Source organism: Delphinapterus leucas, chromosome 16, assembly GCF_059928025.1.
Source record: "Delphinapterus leucas isolate spDelLeu-1000000601 "Yukka" chromosome 16, BTC_Dleu_Yukka2, whole genome shotgun sequence".
NCBI classification, from domain to species: domain Eukaryota; kingdom Metazoa; phylum Chordata; class Mammalia; order Artiodactyla; family Monodontidae; genus Delphinapterus; species Delphinapterus leucas.
This window is the reverse complement of record NC_143144.1, coordinates 62,742,598-62,755,016: the sequence shown is the minus strand read 5'-3', so window position 1 is coordinate 62,755,016 and position 12,419 is coordinate 62,742,598. Positions and strand designations below refer to the sequence as shown.

The 12,419-nt window shown below is 53.4% G+C and overlaps 1 protein-coding gene across 3 annotated transcripts in view; it reads left to right on the top strand.

Moving 5' to 3' along the window:
* Positions 1 to 1,086: 1,086 nt before the first annotated feature.
* ITPRIP (inositol 1,4,5-trisphosphate receptor interacting protein) overlaps positions 1,087 to 12,419 on the top strand; it is a 46,128-nt gene continuing 34,795 nt past the window's right edge. Inside the window, exon 1 of one of the 3 annotated variants that reach the window (XM_022568823.3) lies at positions 1,087 to 1,320. Coding sequence is in view for 1 of the 3 variants with exons in the window: in XM_022568822.3 (XP_022424530.1) it covers positions 1,417 to 1,736 (320 nt within the window). In the remaining 2 variants the exon portion in view is untranslated. Of the gene's footprint in view, positions 1,321 to 1,358; positions 1,737 to 10,204; positions 10,620 to 12,419 lie in introns of those variants that run through there. The other 2 variants (XM_022568822.3, XM_022568825.3) reach the window with 2 other exon arrangements.

The following is a 12,419-nucleotide window of genomic DNA, read 5'->3' as shown; positions in this document are numbered from 1 at the left end:
AAATACATCGCCCTTTCAAGAATGTTTGCCCAGATCACCCTATTCCCTACCCCTCCCCACCAGCCCCCAAAACTCTGCCATAACTGTCCCTGATGTAAGGAAAGAGCTGTGCGCAGCTGCAGAAGCTTGAAAACAAGAGTAACCTGGGCCAAGGGCCAGGGGGTCTATTTTTAGAACTTGTTCTCATTGCCTGTTTATCTTTCAGACTCAGCCTAATGTCTTCCAGGCGACTGTTAAAGCTATTTGGCTGGCTTGCCGAGGAGAGGAAGAAGGTGATCTAAAACCAAACTGCAGTGGCAATGGTGATAATCATTCGGACAGTGTGTTCTCATAATTGCCCCCAATGTACCCTCAATGCCGTTTGATTCCCGCTAGGTAGGATTTATTCAAGCCCTTCCCAGCCACTTTTACTAGCTGTGGAATTTGGCCAGGTCACAAAGAGAAGATAATAGGTTATGGATTTCATAACCCATCAAGTATGACCAGGGTGCTGCTGTCCCTCCTGGCCTTGTTCCTCGGGTCTAAAATAGGGGTCTAACATCCCAACTGTAAACAGGCTTCAGACAGTAAAGCGCCCTCTATAGATAAAAGCATTTAGTCATGACTCTCCTTTGTGCCTGGTTACTCAGGAAAAGATAACGATGCATTCATTTATCATAGCATTTGGTGAGTTATTTTAATCCACTCAAGCGGCAAAAGAGAAAAGGGCCGGCGTTGTGTCTCGATTTATATTTCCCTCCAGAGAACAAAATAGGTGGCCCCTGGAATTCCACAGCTTGTAAAACGCGCCGCGGAAAACGCTTGTAGGCGTGCTGGAACTTAACCCCTTCCTTTCCGCCGGCCCAGAACGACTTTTAAGGGCGCCTTCCCCCGATTCCCTGTCCATTCGCCCTAGATTACTCCAGTGGCCAGATTCCGTCTCGCCCGATCACCCTCCAGTTCTGCTGCCCCCTCTGCAGTTTCTGGGGTGGTCGATGGGCAGACCTCCGCGGCGGACCCTGGGTCCAGCCCCTCCTAACCCTCATGGTCCACCTTAAGGAGCCTCCGCGGTCGGGAGTAGAGGCGGGTGTTTTGTTCTTATAAGGAGGAAAAGTTTCTTTGACATCCAGGAAATGAGTAAGTCTGAAGCCCTTTAGAGCCTGTTGATGGGGGCCAGAAGGCGGGAGCCGGCCGGGGTATCGCCGTGGCCGTCCCTCTAATTACCGGGCCGGACGCTCAGCCGCAGCCGCCGCCGCCGCCAGACAGCGGATTCGGGGCTCCCGGGACCCGCGAGCGCAGCCGGGTCTCTCCGGAGCCGGAGAGCGGGGACCAAAGCTGAACGTAAGTACTGGGCCCGCGGCCGCGAGGCTCTGCGTCTTCCCCGGGCATCTCGAGTGCTGGAAGGAAGAAGAGGGACCAGGCGGAGCTGCGCCGGAGATGGAGGAGGATTGGAGCGGGGTTCCCGCCCGGCCCTCCCAGGTCTGGGCTGACTTGGGGAACCCGGTTACGAGCAAAAGCGGGGATGCTGTCCTCTCCCTCCTCGCGCCGCGCGGGGTCCTGCGTCCCAGCCTCTCCGCTCGGGCCTCTCCCGGGCCGCGGAGACCCCAGTGGGCGCTTCGTTGCAGCCCCGCGCAGCTGGCAGCTCCTCCTTCGCGCGCACCGAGCCGCGGTGCCGGAAGCGGGACCAAGTTGCTGTGTCTACCGCCCCGAAGATCCGTTACTTTCGACCTTGCGAGCAGAGTGCTAGAGCTGAAAGAGTGAGTGGTCGAGTCGTCCTGCTCCTTCGCTCCCTTCCCTCCTTCCTTCTCTTCCTGGAAGAGTAGGTGTGAAGCTTGTTTTTTCTCGGTTTAACGTAGTGAAGCTATGAGGTTGCTGGAGCCGATTAAAGCCCCCGCCGCTTCCTCTTTCGGGCCTATTAGTGGAAGAGACCCCACGCCGTGCAGAACTTTCTCTTGGTGCTGCAGCTAGTCTGCCACCTGACCTCTGATAGCATCCCCAGACCCCTTCCCAGAGTTTCCAACTTCCTGGCTGCCGGGTGGAGGGACTCAGACTCCCCAGGGCTGGGCTTCCCATTCAAAATGCTCTTTCTCTTTAAAAACAAAAATGCTGCCTCCCAGAAAGGGAAAATATTTTACTGAACCTTTCAGGGACCACGCTTTGACTTTTGCTCCTCTGACTGGTATGAGCACCACCCCTCCCTCCCCTCCCCCCCCCCAAAAAAAAAACAAAACTAGAAGAGTACCAGCCACTGGCAGATCCTGGACCCTATCCTTTTGGATCTAAATCGGTTTCAGAGTCCTGTTCTTTTTTTCTTTGTTCCTCTTTTGGGTTTGACCCAGGGCCCTTCCCTTTTACAAACCAGTTCTACCCCGGAGAGGCTGCCAGGTAAAGTACATCTGTGCTGGGTGCAGTCACAGGTCCAAGTCAGCCTGGACAATGGCCTGGTAGACAGGTAGAATTGCTGCCATTCACCTCTTATTAATAACGCAGTAGGCTGTGCTTTTGAATCCTCATTCCAGCCTACGTGCCTAAGTGGCTTTCATTGTTTGCTAATTCCCTGTGTGTGCTGCTGCTCTCGGCCATTCTGCCCTCATATTTTCCACTGTGGGTAACCATAAAGTGGTTAGACTGACTCTCCACTGGAAAGGCTTTTGTTCAAGTGCCATCCTCTAGCTCCGCAATTTTCAAAGATGCAGCAGTTTCAAGCTCCAGCTTTCGGGTGGCAAGGATCTGAACTTTTATCCTCATGCCATCAGCCCAGAAGTTGTCACCTTACCAAGAACACCTCCTGGCTCCTGCAGTGCCCATGAGGGAAACGAAGATGAGGATGTGTGGGTGAACTTTTTATCTGAGGGCAAGAAAGGGGAGGAACTTCTGGTAGAGACCTCTGGCAAAATTGCCCACCTGAGAAGGTGTCATCTGGGAGGAACCTGGTTTTGTATTTTTTCCTTCTTGGACCCCCTGGGGTCAATAAAGAGAAAGAAGATGGGGGATTCTGTCTGAGGGAAAGGGTGCACATCTGGGTGGGGGTCTGGAGTGCACAGCCCTGTTGTCACTTGTCCGCAGGAGAGAGGATGGAATGCCATGGAGGGTCTGGAAGGTGCTTCTTGTGAGGGAGAAGGGAATGAACTGGCAGTATTTCCCCCAGGTTTGAGAAGCCTAGGGGGACTGGGCTCTGGCCTTCAGGAATCTCCAACATTGTCACTTGAGAAGAGGAGACTTGCTCTTTCTGGCCTCAGAGACTCACTGGGTGGGAGAAGCAGGAGGCAGATCTTATTTACTTAGAAGTAAGGGGGAACTTGCCGACAACTAGAGCTCCTCAGTAGGTAAGGTGCTGCCATCATGTCAGCAGACACGTGACCATCAACAATTACGAAGAAGGTCCCCTCAGAGTCCAAGACACCGTGGCTCCATGTTTGGGGTGCAGAGTCCCCTCAATAGGAGGGCAGCCCCTGGGGGATCCTGGGGAAGGCTTTACCCCCCGAGCGTCCTGAGGGAGGGGCAAGTGCTCCAGGTGTGCTGGGCACCTGAGGAGCAGAACCGTACTTGTGGCTGGGGCTAATCTTGTCTTGCTGCGAAGGGGGACATAGCCATGAGAGTGCCGAGAGCTGATAATAATAACCTCCAAGGCTGCTGCAAGCCTCTTCCATCCCTTGCATGAATTAGAATAAGGTGCTTCCTCTTGGCAAGAGGATGTCACCCTGGTGCCATTTAGAAAAAGGGGCCTCATCTGGGTGGACAGAGCCAAGTTACATAGCTGGGCAGGCAGCATGCGAGCTGGATTCATCCTCACCACCCCGCAGCCGGGTGTTCTTGAGCAGTGTACCACCCATACAACTGTACACAGCAGCCCTGATAACCAGCAATTAGTGAGGGCTTACCATTTGCCAGGCTTTTTTTTTCCAAAACCACTTTGTCTGTATTAACTCATTTAATCTTCTCAGTAGCCCAGTGACATAGGTATTGGTATCCCCATTTTATAGTCAAGGAAACTAAGGCACAGAGAAGTAAAGTATTCAGAATGTTCCAGTCACTGAGCATTCACAGAGCAAGAAGCAGGTTAAGCTTCAAAAGCTAGTTTGGTTGGGGGGCCCTCATGAAAAAGAGAGAAGGGCGGTTGCTCTTTTTCTTTGTCAAAGGAAGTAGTACCTGCTCTCAGCTCAGATGGAAAAAAGACGTAAAACTCACCTGGCAGCCAAAAGAAAGGAAAGAAAGAGGCAGGCCTGGCCTCGGGGGCTGATGGAGTGGCCTGGCCCAAGCCTCAGAAGGCTTTCCTTCTTAATCGCTAGGCAGTATGAGGTCGCAAATCCAGTTTGGGGCCTGGCATGAGGGTGATGAGTACGTGCTGCCTGGGTGTGGTGCAGACGAAAGGCACCACGCAGGCCCCCTGAGCTAGGCAGAGAACGCCTGTCGGAGTGGACGATGGGAGAAGTATCTGAACACGCTGTCCTGACACTTCCAAGCCCCACAGGCCCCATCCCCGTCCGGTGCCGTTCACGTGCAAACGCCCTTCCCAAGCTCGTCCAGGAAGACTTTCCAAAACTCCATTTCACAGCTCCATATATATGGTCATTTATTTTTCACACTATACATTTCAGCACTTAATTAGGTGCAACAGAGGGTTTTACTACGTACTGTCTATATTTTAAACAAAATAGGCTTCTCAGCTAATGGGAAAGTCACGATGTCTCCTGGAAAGGGTCGGCTGGTGCCTAGCTGATTTCCCAGAAGGGTGGTGTTTACCTGCAGTCATGTCACCTGTCCCAGAATCTGGCTCTTAGCTGTGCCCTCTAGAAACCCCATCTCCACAGTTTTCAGAACGGTTTGGACTTGGGCTGCTAAGTCATCTCAAGAGAGCTCCCCGAAGTGAGTGTACAAATAAAATTGCTAGTGTATTAACTTGCAAGGAGACTTTGTGACTATCGTGCAGCCTGAATGATACCTGCTTCTTGCGTCCTGGGCAAGGCACATGGGAAACCAAAGATCAGAAGGCAGCTTCTGCTCGGCAAAGCTGGATTCAGATCAGGGGAGGGAGAGGGCAGGGGGAGTGATGGTCCAATAGCATGGGCTCTGTTCACTTCTGTGGCTCCCTCACCAGTGGAGAGATACCTGCCAGGTAGACTAGCACTCCTGTATGCTATGTGTATCTCCTTGGCCAGTCCCTCAAAGGCAGTGTACCGGTAGGATTTCTCCCTGTCCTCTTTCATAATTTAGCAGTTTTTATTTTATTTACTTATTTCATTTAGTGCTTTTCTAAGCATTAGCTCCCGACTACATTGAGTTGCTTTTGCATAAGTTAAATAACTACTATAAAATTTCAGGGTTGTAGGTTCAGGCCACAGGGGTAAATGCTGCACGCAAATCAAGGGGGTGGTCAGGTGACCTGGATGGGTCAACAAGAAGTCAAGCAGAGCAAAGAAACATGGTCCCTAGTCAACACGGATGCTCAAGAAGTGGAAGGCCCAGGGCTGGCCACTTACTGCAGCCCCCGTGTGAGCATGGGCGTGGTGAAGCAGTCCTAAGTGCTTTGCTTTGGCTGCCTTAGCCACCTGGCCTGCCCAGCTGGCCTCTTTGGATTTAAAGGGCTCTCCTTGGTCTCTGTCCAGGCCCCCTCGTGGCTCATCTTTAGAAAGCCACAGCCTCCAGGTGCCACAGAGCCAAGGAGGTATGACTCACATGGGCTTTGGAGTAGGGAAGGCTTGGGTCCAGTCCTGGCTCCACTGCTCAGGAGTTGGGCAAGTGTGTTGAGTACTCCAAGCCTCAGCCCTGTCATGGGTAAAATGTGGATAACCCCTCCTAGGGCCTGCTTACAAACACTGAGCACAGTGCCTGGTGCACACCAGTATCTGGCTCGTATGAGCTTTTAAAGACAGTAGAGGTCAATGGGGGATCTACATTCTCTGCCAGATTGGGACCCTCACTTCCCCCATTAGTGCCACTGCTCCCTCCTCTGAGGTCTGGGCAAACGGCAAGGCCACAGGGACCCAGATTATCCCAGATGGTAAGAAGGAGATCATTGGTGCCCTTGCGTGGGGTTCATTCAGAGCTGAGGATAAAGCTGCCCATCCCAACCTTTTGACTGACACTTGAAGAGGGAAAGTCAGGTTTGAGGCATGGCCTAAACAGGCATCCAGAGGGGAGAGAAAGGTGAGAACGTTTTCTGGGACAGGAAGAGCATCATTTAGTTGTGCCCAAGAGGTGTATAGGATCCTCCTGAGCAGTTTGGGACCTGTGACGTTTTCCTGTAGAAAGCGCATCCCCCTCCATCCACATGGCCCACCCCATGACATCAGCAGAATGGAATACCACACAGGTGATATCACTGTTGCCCAAGGCAACACCTCCACCTTAGGTCAGGCTGGGGGGGCGGGGAACAGGAGCCACCCAACTGTAAGGCACGTTGAGGAGGGAAGGAGCTCAGAAGGCCTTACATCCACAGGTATGTTTCTTAGAGGATGGGCCAGGGGAAGAGGGCGGGGCTGCAGGCCACAGGTCTGGGCTGTGAGCCAGTTGGTGGAAGGCCTTGGATTTGCCCCGAGGGAGCAGAGCACAGCTGTCAGCATGCTATCGTGTTTAGTTCTCTGAACTGCAACTGGGGCAAAAGCATGACTCCTGAGGGGCTTCTGGTGGCTTCCATGGCTCTGGGTCTCCCTTCTACAGCCTGAATCAATCCGTGAAGGGCGTAGGGCAAGAGCGGGCCAGAGCAGTGATGGGGAGATCAGAGAGGTGCTTTCCCTTCTTCACCAACCCCCACTCCCCCAAAGGAAAGTGAGAAACAAGGCTGCCCACGTCCTTCCTGTGGGGGCTGACTTAAGAGAGAACCTTCATTCATTGATGGAGCGAGTATCTACTTATTGTGCACCTACGATGTGCCAGGGCCCTTGCTGGGGCTCCTGTGGCCTCAGAGCTTGCGGATCAAATGCACTCAGAGGAGGAATGTCCGGAATCCACTGCCTCAGGCATAGGTACCAGCTGGAAATAGAAGCAAAGTCTCAGAGTCCACCTCTCACCCAGCTCTGGCATTCCCTGTGGGATTCTAGGTGGGCTAAATGAGACCTGTGGAATCCCTTCCTCCCCAGCAGTTTATGTAGGAATTTGAGGGTATTTGAGATGTACCAGAGATTTGGTGAGTGGTGTTAGAGAGGACAGCCGTGTTCACAGTGTCCTGCCTAAGGACAGAATCCCACAAAGTCTGAGTGTCAAAGGTGAGAAGACAACAGGCAGAACACCAACCCCAGGTCCCCTCCTGCTCTGTGATATTGACAGACAGGGCTCAGTTTCCCTGTCTGTTTAATGGGGACAGTAATGGCCAGTACCAGGTCATATTCAGAGCACTTTGAGATCCTCTGATGGAAGTCCCAAGAAAAAAATTCAAAGCCCACAACGTTTAACTGGCTCACTTCCAGGTGAATAACACAATGGGGCACTCTGCTGCCCAGGAGGAGGGGCTCCGCTTGAAGCCCAACCGGACTTTCTCCCTCCAGGTTATTTTCCTGCAGCAGATGCAGGAGAGTCTCCTACCAACCTGCATCAAACCAAAGGGAGGGCGTTATCATTTTGGCCCTGCTGGTTGGTGCAAAGCCACGTGCTCCTAGGAACCTGTTTCAATAGCCTTCTTAGTAGCAGTCAGGGGACCTGCCTGGAGTTCTTGAAAAGGTCCTTTGTTTGCTGAGACTTTGTTTCAGAGTCACTGAGGAGGCAGGCATGCCTGGGCTGGAGGGGAAGAGAGTGGGGATGCCTGGGTCCCACCCCCGTGTGCTGCCCTGGAGGCCCCCATGCATCCATGCCTCTTCCTCCTGATGCCTCACCCCCAAACCCACCACCCAGGGTTAGAAGAGACCTCACTCCTTTTTCCTAATCCACTGCAGAGGAGGCTTCCCCAGGAAAAGCCATCTCCGATATCCCAGGCCACACTCCCAGAATCTCTGGGTGGAAGGAACATCATAGGTTCATTAAGTTTGACTCCCTGCTTCATGCCCATATTTCACCTAAATTGTCACCTGCTTTTCCCTAAACAGTGCAGGGAAGGAAAGCCCACAGGTGCATGACTGATGTTTCACGGGTCACTGAGCAACATGGTGTCATGGGAAGATCGGAGGCTTGAAAGTTGGGCAGTCCTGGGTTCAAATCCTGGCTCTGTGATGTTGCGTGGATGGCCTCCCCTCTCTGTGCCTCAGTTTCCTTATGAGAATAGTGACTCCTTCAGAGGTTTATTGTGAGGATGACACAGCAATGTAAAGCATTTTGCACAGTGTTTAAATCTCAATAAACGTAGTGCATTGGTTGCTATTTACTAAACCTTCCCCTGGGTGTCAGGGCCATGCGGCTCGTCTGGTATTCTCCAGAAAGGGGGAGTTGCTCGTCACTCTACCAAGGGTTGCTCCTCTGCTTCTTCTCTTACCTGATTTGCATCAAACCCTGTCATCCTCCATTTATCGTCCATTTCTACAAGGGTCTCAAGCGAGGATGTGGGTGTCAAGGAGAGATGCAGCTGGGGGTCAGATAACTTGTGTCAGAGTTCATTCCTGGGTCATTATGGTGGTCAGCGCTGGTGGTGAATCAGTCAGCCTGCAATTAGCTGAAGGCTGTCCAGAGCTAAAGTGGCTGTGGTCTGTCTCCAGGGGTGTGTCTGGGTTTTTGCTCACATTTCCCGAGTCGTTTACCACTGTTAGTGCTTTGCTTTTCTAACGGCAGGGTGCCTCCCAGAAAAAAAACTTAGAAGTTACTTCATCCAGGATGCCCTACTCCATTCCCATCTCAAATTCCTGCTCCTGGGAGTAAAGGCAGTGAGGTTCTTTTCCCAGTCCTGACTTCATTCATTCATTCAGCAAGCAAGCAAGCAAGCATCCATGGAGCGCCTGCACCTTTAATGCCAGCCATCAGAGACCAACACTGGTTTCTCCTTCTACCTGCGGTAGAGGAGCTTTCAGTGTCGCTGCCAGATGGGCAGGAGGGAGCTGTGAACTTCCCAGGTGCCAAACTTCCTGCTCTCCCTCTGTGGCAGCCCCTGGGGGCCTTTAGAAGAAAACGGGGAGGTAGAGGAGACAACTTCACCCTGTCCCCAGTCTTCTGGAGTTGCTGCAGGGATACAGGCCACCCCCCTCTGCCCAGAGGAGTCCCTAAGATGCACCCGGCAGGATTTAACAAATCAAAACAGAGACCTGGCCTTGTCACCAATACCAATGCCAATAACAATGTCCTTTACAGAGCACGACCATGTGACTGCCATGCCATGAAGTAGGTGCTATTGTCACAGCAGGTGGGAGAACCAGGATTCAATTCTGGGCCTCTGATTCCAGAGTTTGGCCCCTTTGCTACTAAGCCTCTACAAAGTGTTAAGCTCTTCTGGGCTGAAGAGCTTTGAGCTATTTCTTTCTGGGCGGCCTTGGGAGGGGAGTATAATATGTCCAGGTGAACTCAGCAGTATCAGTGGCTGCTTGCGCCCTACACCAGCCTGACCTGTGTGTTGGTTCTGGGACACCTACTGTGTGCCATGTGCAGCCTCGAGCAGAAGCCAGGACAGAGCATGGGCATCCTCACAACCTCATCACTCCATCCCTGTGGCTGGAAAACCACGTGGTTGTAGGTCGTTGTTTTGTGTAGTTTACAGGGAGGGTGACTGTGTTCATAGATGATTCTGGGGGTCATTTTTCTGACAGTTCCTGGCCTTACAGCCTAGGCCCGCAGCTTCCCCTGGCGGAGGAGGACTGGTTTGCTCCGAGGACCGATGCAGTTCTGGAGGGAGGACAGGCAGGCTGCCTGCTTTGTTTTCAGCCCAGGTCCCTGGAGCAGAGAGCACAGCCAAGAGGCCAGACACAACTCTTAAGTTTTTTACAGCTGTGTTGGCCTCCCACTTGCCTTTGTGTCTCTTGCTGTTCCCCTTTATTAAGATGAAAGGGGTCTTTAGATCTTTGCAGTCACAGAGCATGACTCGTGTGTGTGTGTGTGTGTGTGTGTGTGCAGGAGGCCCAGAGCACTTCCCTTCTTCCCCATCTCTCTCCCCCTCTCTCAGCCCAGCTGGGGCCCAGGCATTGTGTCAGGTACACCCAAGCCTCAGGGACCAGGGTGGGAACGCAGCCTGGGACTTCACCGTGTAGGGGCCAGCATCCCTCTAAGCCAGCACGTGAGTAACAGGAGTAAGAGGCACTGGGTGGGGAGGGAGGGAGTGGGGGACCTGGCTGTTCTGTGGCCACAGAAAAGCCCCCGGGGCCCATCCCCCCACGCCCATGCCGGAGACGCCGGGGTGTTTTCCTGAGCTGGGCTCTGTTTGTTCCCATCCAGGGCTCACAGGGAAGGAGGCTGCTGGGCACCGACAGGCTATTTGATCCCATCCATCCCCAGCTGAGCTCTGAGCGGGTGGCCGAGCGAGGGCCCTGTCTTCCCTTTGTTGTCCTTCGTATTTACTCTCGGCTTCCTGCTCCACCCCCTAAGTCCCTCCCCTAAGCCCGCGAGTTTGCCGGCGGCGCGTCGGGAGCCTGCTTCCCCCGTCCCCTGCTGCAGACTGCCCTCCCTGCCCCGTGGCAAAAGTGGGGTTTGTCCTGAGTATTTGCTGCTGTGCTTGGAGGCCTGGGGTGTAGAAAACGCAGGGTGAAGGGCGAGACAGCGGACAAGTTTGGGAGCCCTGGCCTGGCTGCCCTGAGGTGGGTGTGCCTCTTCCCTCTGGGCAACCGCTCTTGTGAGTGACATGGGGCCCATGGGCAGAGGGGAACTTACAAGAAACACTAGTTCAAGCCACGCCAACGTCTGACAGTCGTGAGGGCTGCTTCGCTGTGGGAAATGGTTAGCCCTGCGCTCGTATTGTTAAAACGCACCCTGTGACTTCAGGTCTAGAAACCTGATGAGGGAATTGGGGGTCAAGGGAGGCCCTTGGGTGCACGCTTGCTGTAGGAAATGCATCCTTCCTAAGAATGGAAGTGTTTATAGAGGCCGTCTTTAGAAAGCGGGTGTCTCCCATGTGCAGTGTGTGAGCTGGCGGGTCCCCAAGGTCGCCCGCCCTGTCCTTAGCACACTAAGCAGGCAGCCCTGCATTTGGTCTCTGCCAGGCGCTCTGCAGAGCGTCAAGGCAAACAGGCCCACCTTGACCCAAGAGGAGCCCAACCAAGGAAGGCAGTGGGATAAGACCAGATCTCAGGCAAGCAGCTTGCTGTGATGAAAGAATAGCCTGGGGTCCACCGGGCAGACAGCAGGGTCTGGAGCCTTGGGCCTGGCATGGTGTCTGGCTCTCCTCTGCTCTCTTCCTACATGTGTGACCTTGAGCAATTGCTCAACCTCTCATCGCCTCGGGCTCCTGCCTGGGAAATGGGGCTGCTGCACAGGTGAAATGAGCTAAGAATAAAGGCTTGAGGAGCAAGTGTTTGTTGGGTCCCTGCTAGGGGCGCATCTATGGAGACACCATCTACACGAGGCACCAGACACCAGCCTGCACTCAGAGGGGCTTAATAAATAGGCCATCTCCCTCCCCTTGTTCTTCTACCCCTTTCAAGAAAGGATTTGTCTCAGAAGTTGGGGGAGGGAGGGATCTGGAAGAATCTTGGCAGCAGTTTCTGAAATGGGCTGGCTGTGAGGACCATTGGGTAGGGTTAGGCGTGGACATTGCAGGGAATGGTGGGAAAGTAAGTCTAGGAGGTGTTCAGAAGACAGTAGATAATCTGAAGCGGCCTGGGCAGGAGGGGAGTGACCTGAGAGGTCCCCTGAGGCTGGTTGAGACCAGGCCCTGAACATCAGACTGAACTAAAGCTCAGGCCTGTGTCTCATGCACACAAGAACTCCCTGAAGTGGGGCAGGGAGACCTCCAGGGCCAGGGCTACCTGAGGTGTCTGGGAATTAGGGAGAGCTTAGAGGAGCTGATTCCAAAGGACCACACCAGGCCAGAAGGGAGAGTCCCATTGGCGTGGAAGCCCCAGGCTTTGGTGCACAGCGATGGCTGCGGCAGCTGGGGATGTTGGAGGTGCCCAGCAGAAATGGGAATGTCAGTGGCCAAACTGGGAGGGGAGGGGGGTACATTGTGCTTTGAGACTGCATTGGCCTCCTGGGACTGCCATAACCAAAGACCACAAACGCGGTGCCTTAAAACAATAGGAATCTACTATCTCATAGCTCGGGAGGCCAAAAGTCTGAAATCAGCGTACTCGAAGGACCACACTCCCTCCAAACGCTCTAAGGAAGAATCCTCTCTTGCCTGTCCCAGCTTCCTGTGGCTCCAGACCTTCCTGGGCTGTGGAGTATCACTCCATCCTCTGCCTCTGTCTTCCATCACCTTCTCCTCTTTGTCTGTTCTCTCCTTTTCTGTCTCTTTATAAGGACACTTGTCATTGAATTTAGGGTAATCCAGAACTGTCTCATCTCAAGAGCCTTCATTTAACTACATCCGTAAAGATCCTTCTTCCAAATAAAGTCCCATCCACAGGGTCCAAGTATTAGCACATGGGCTTGTCTTTTCG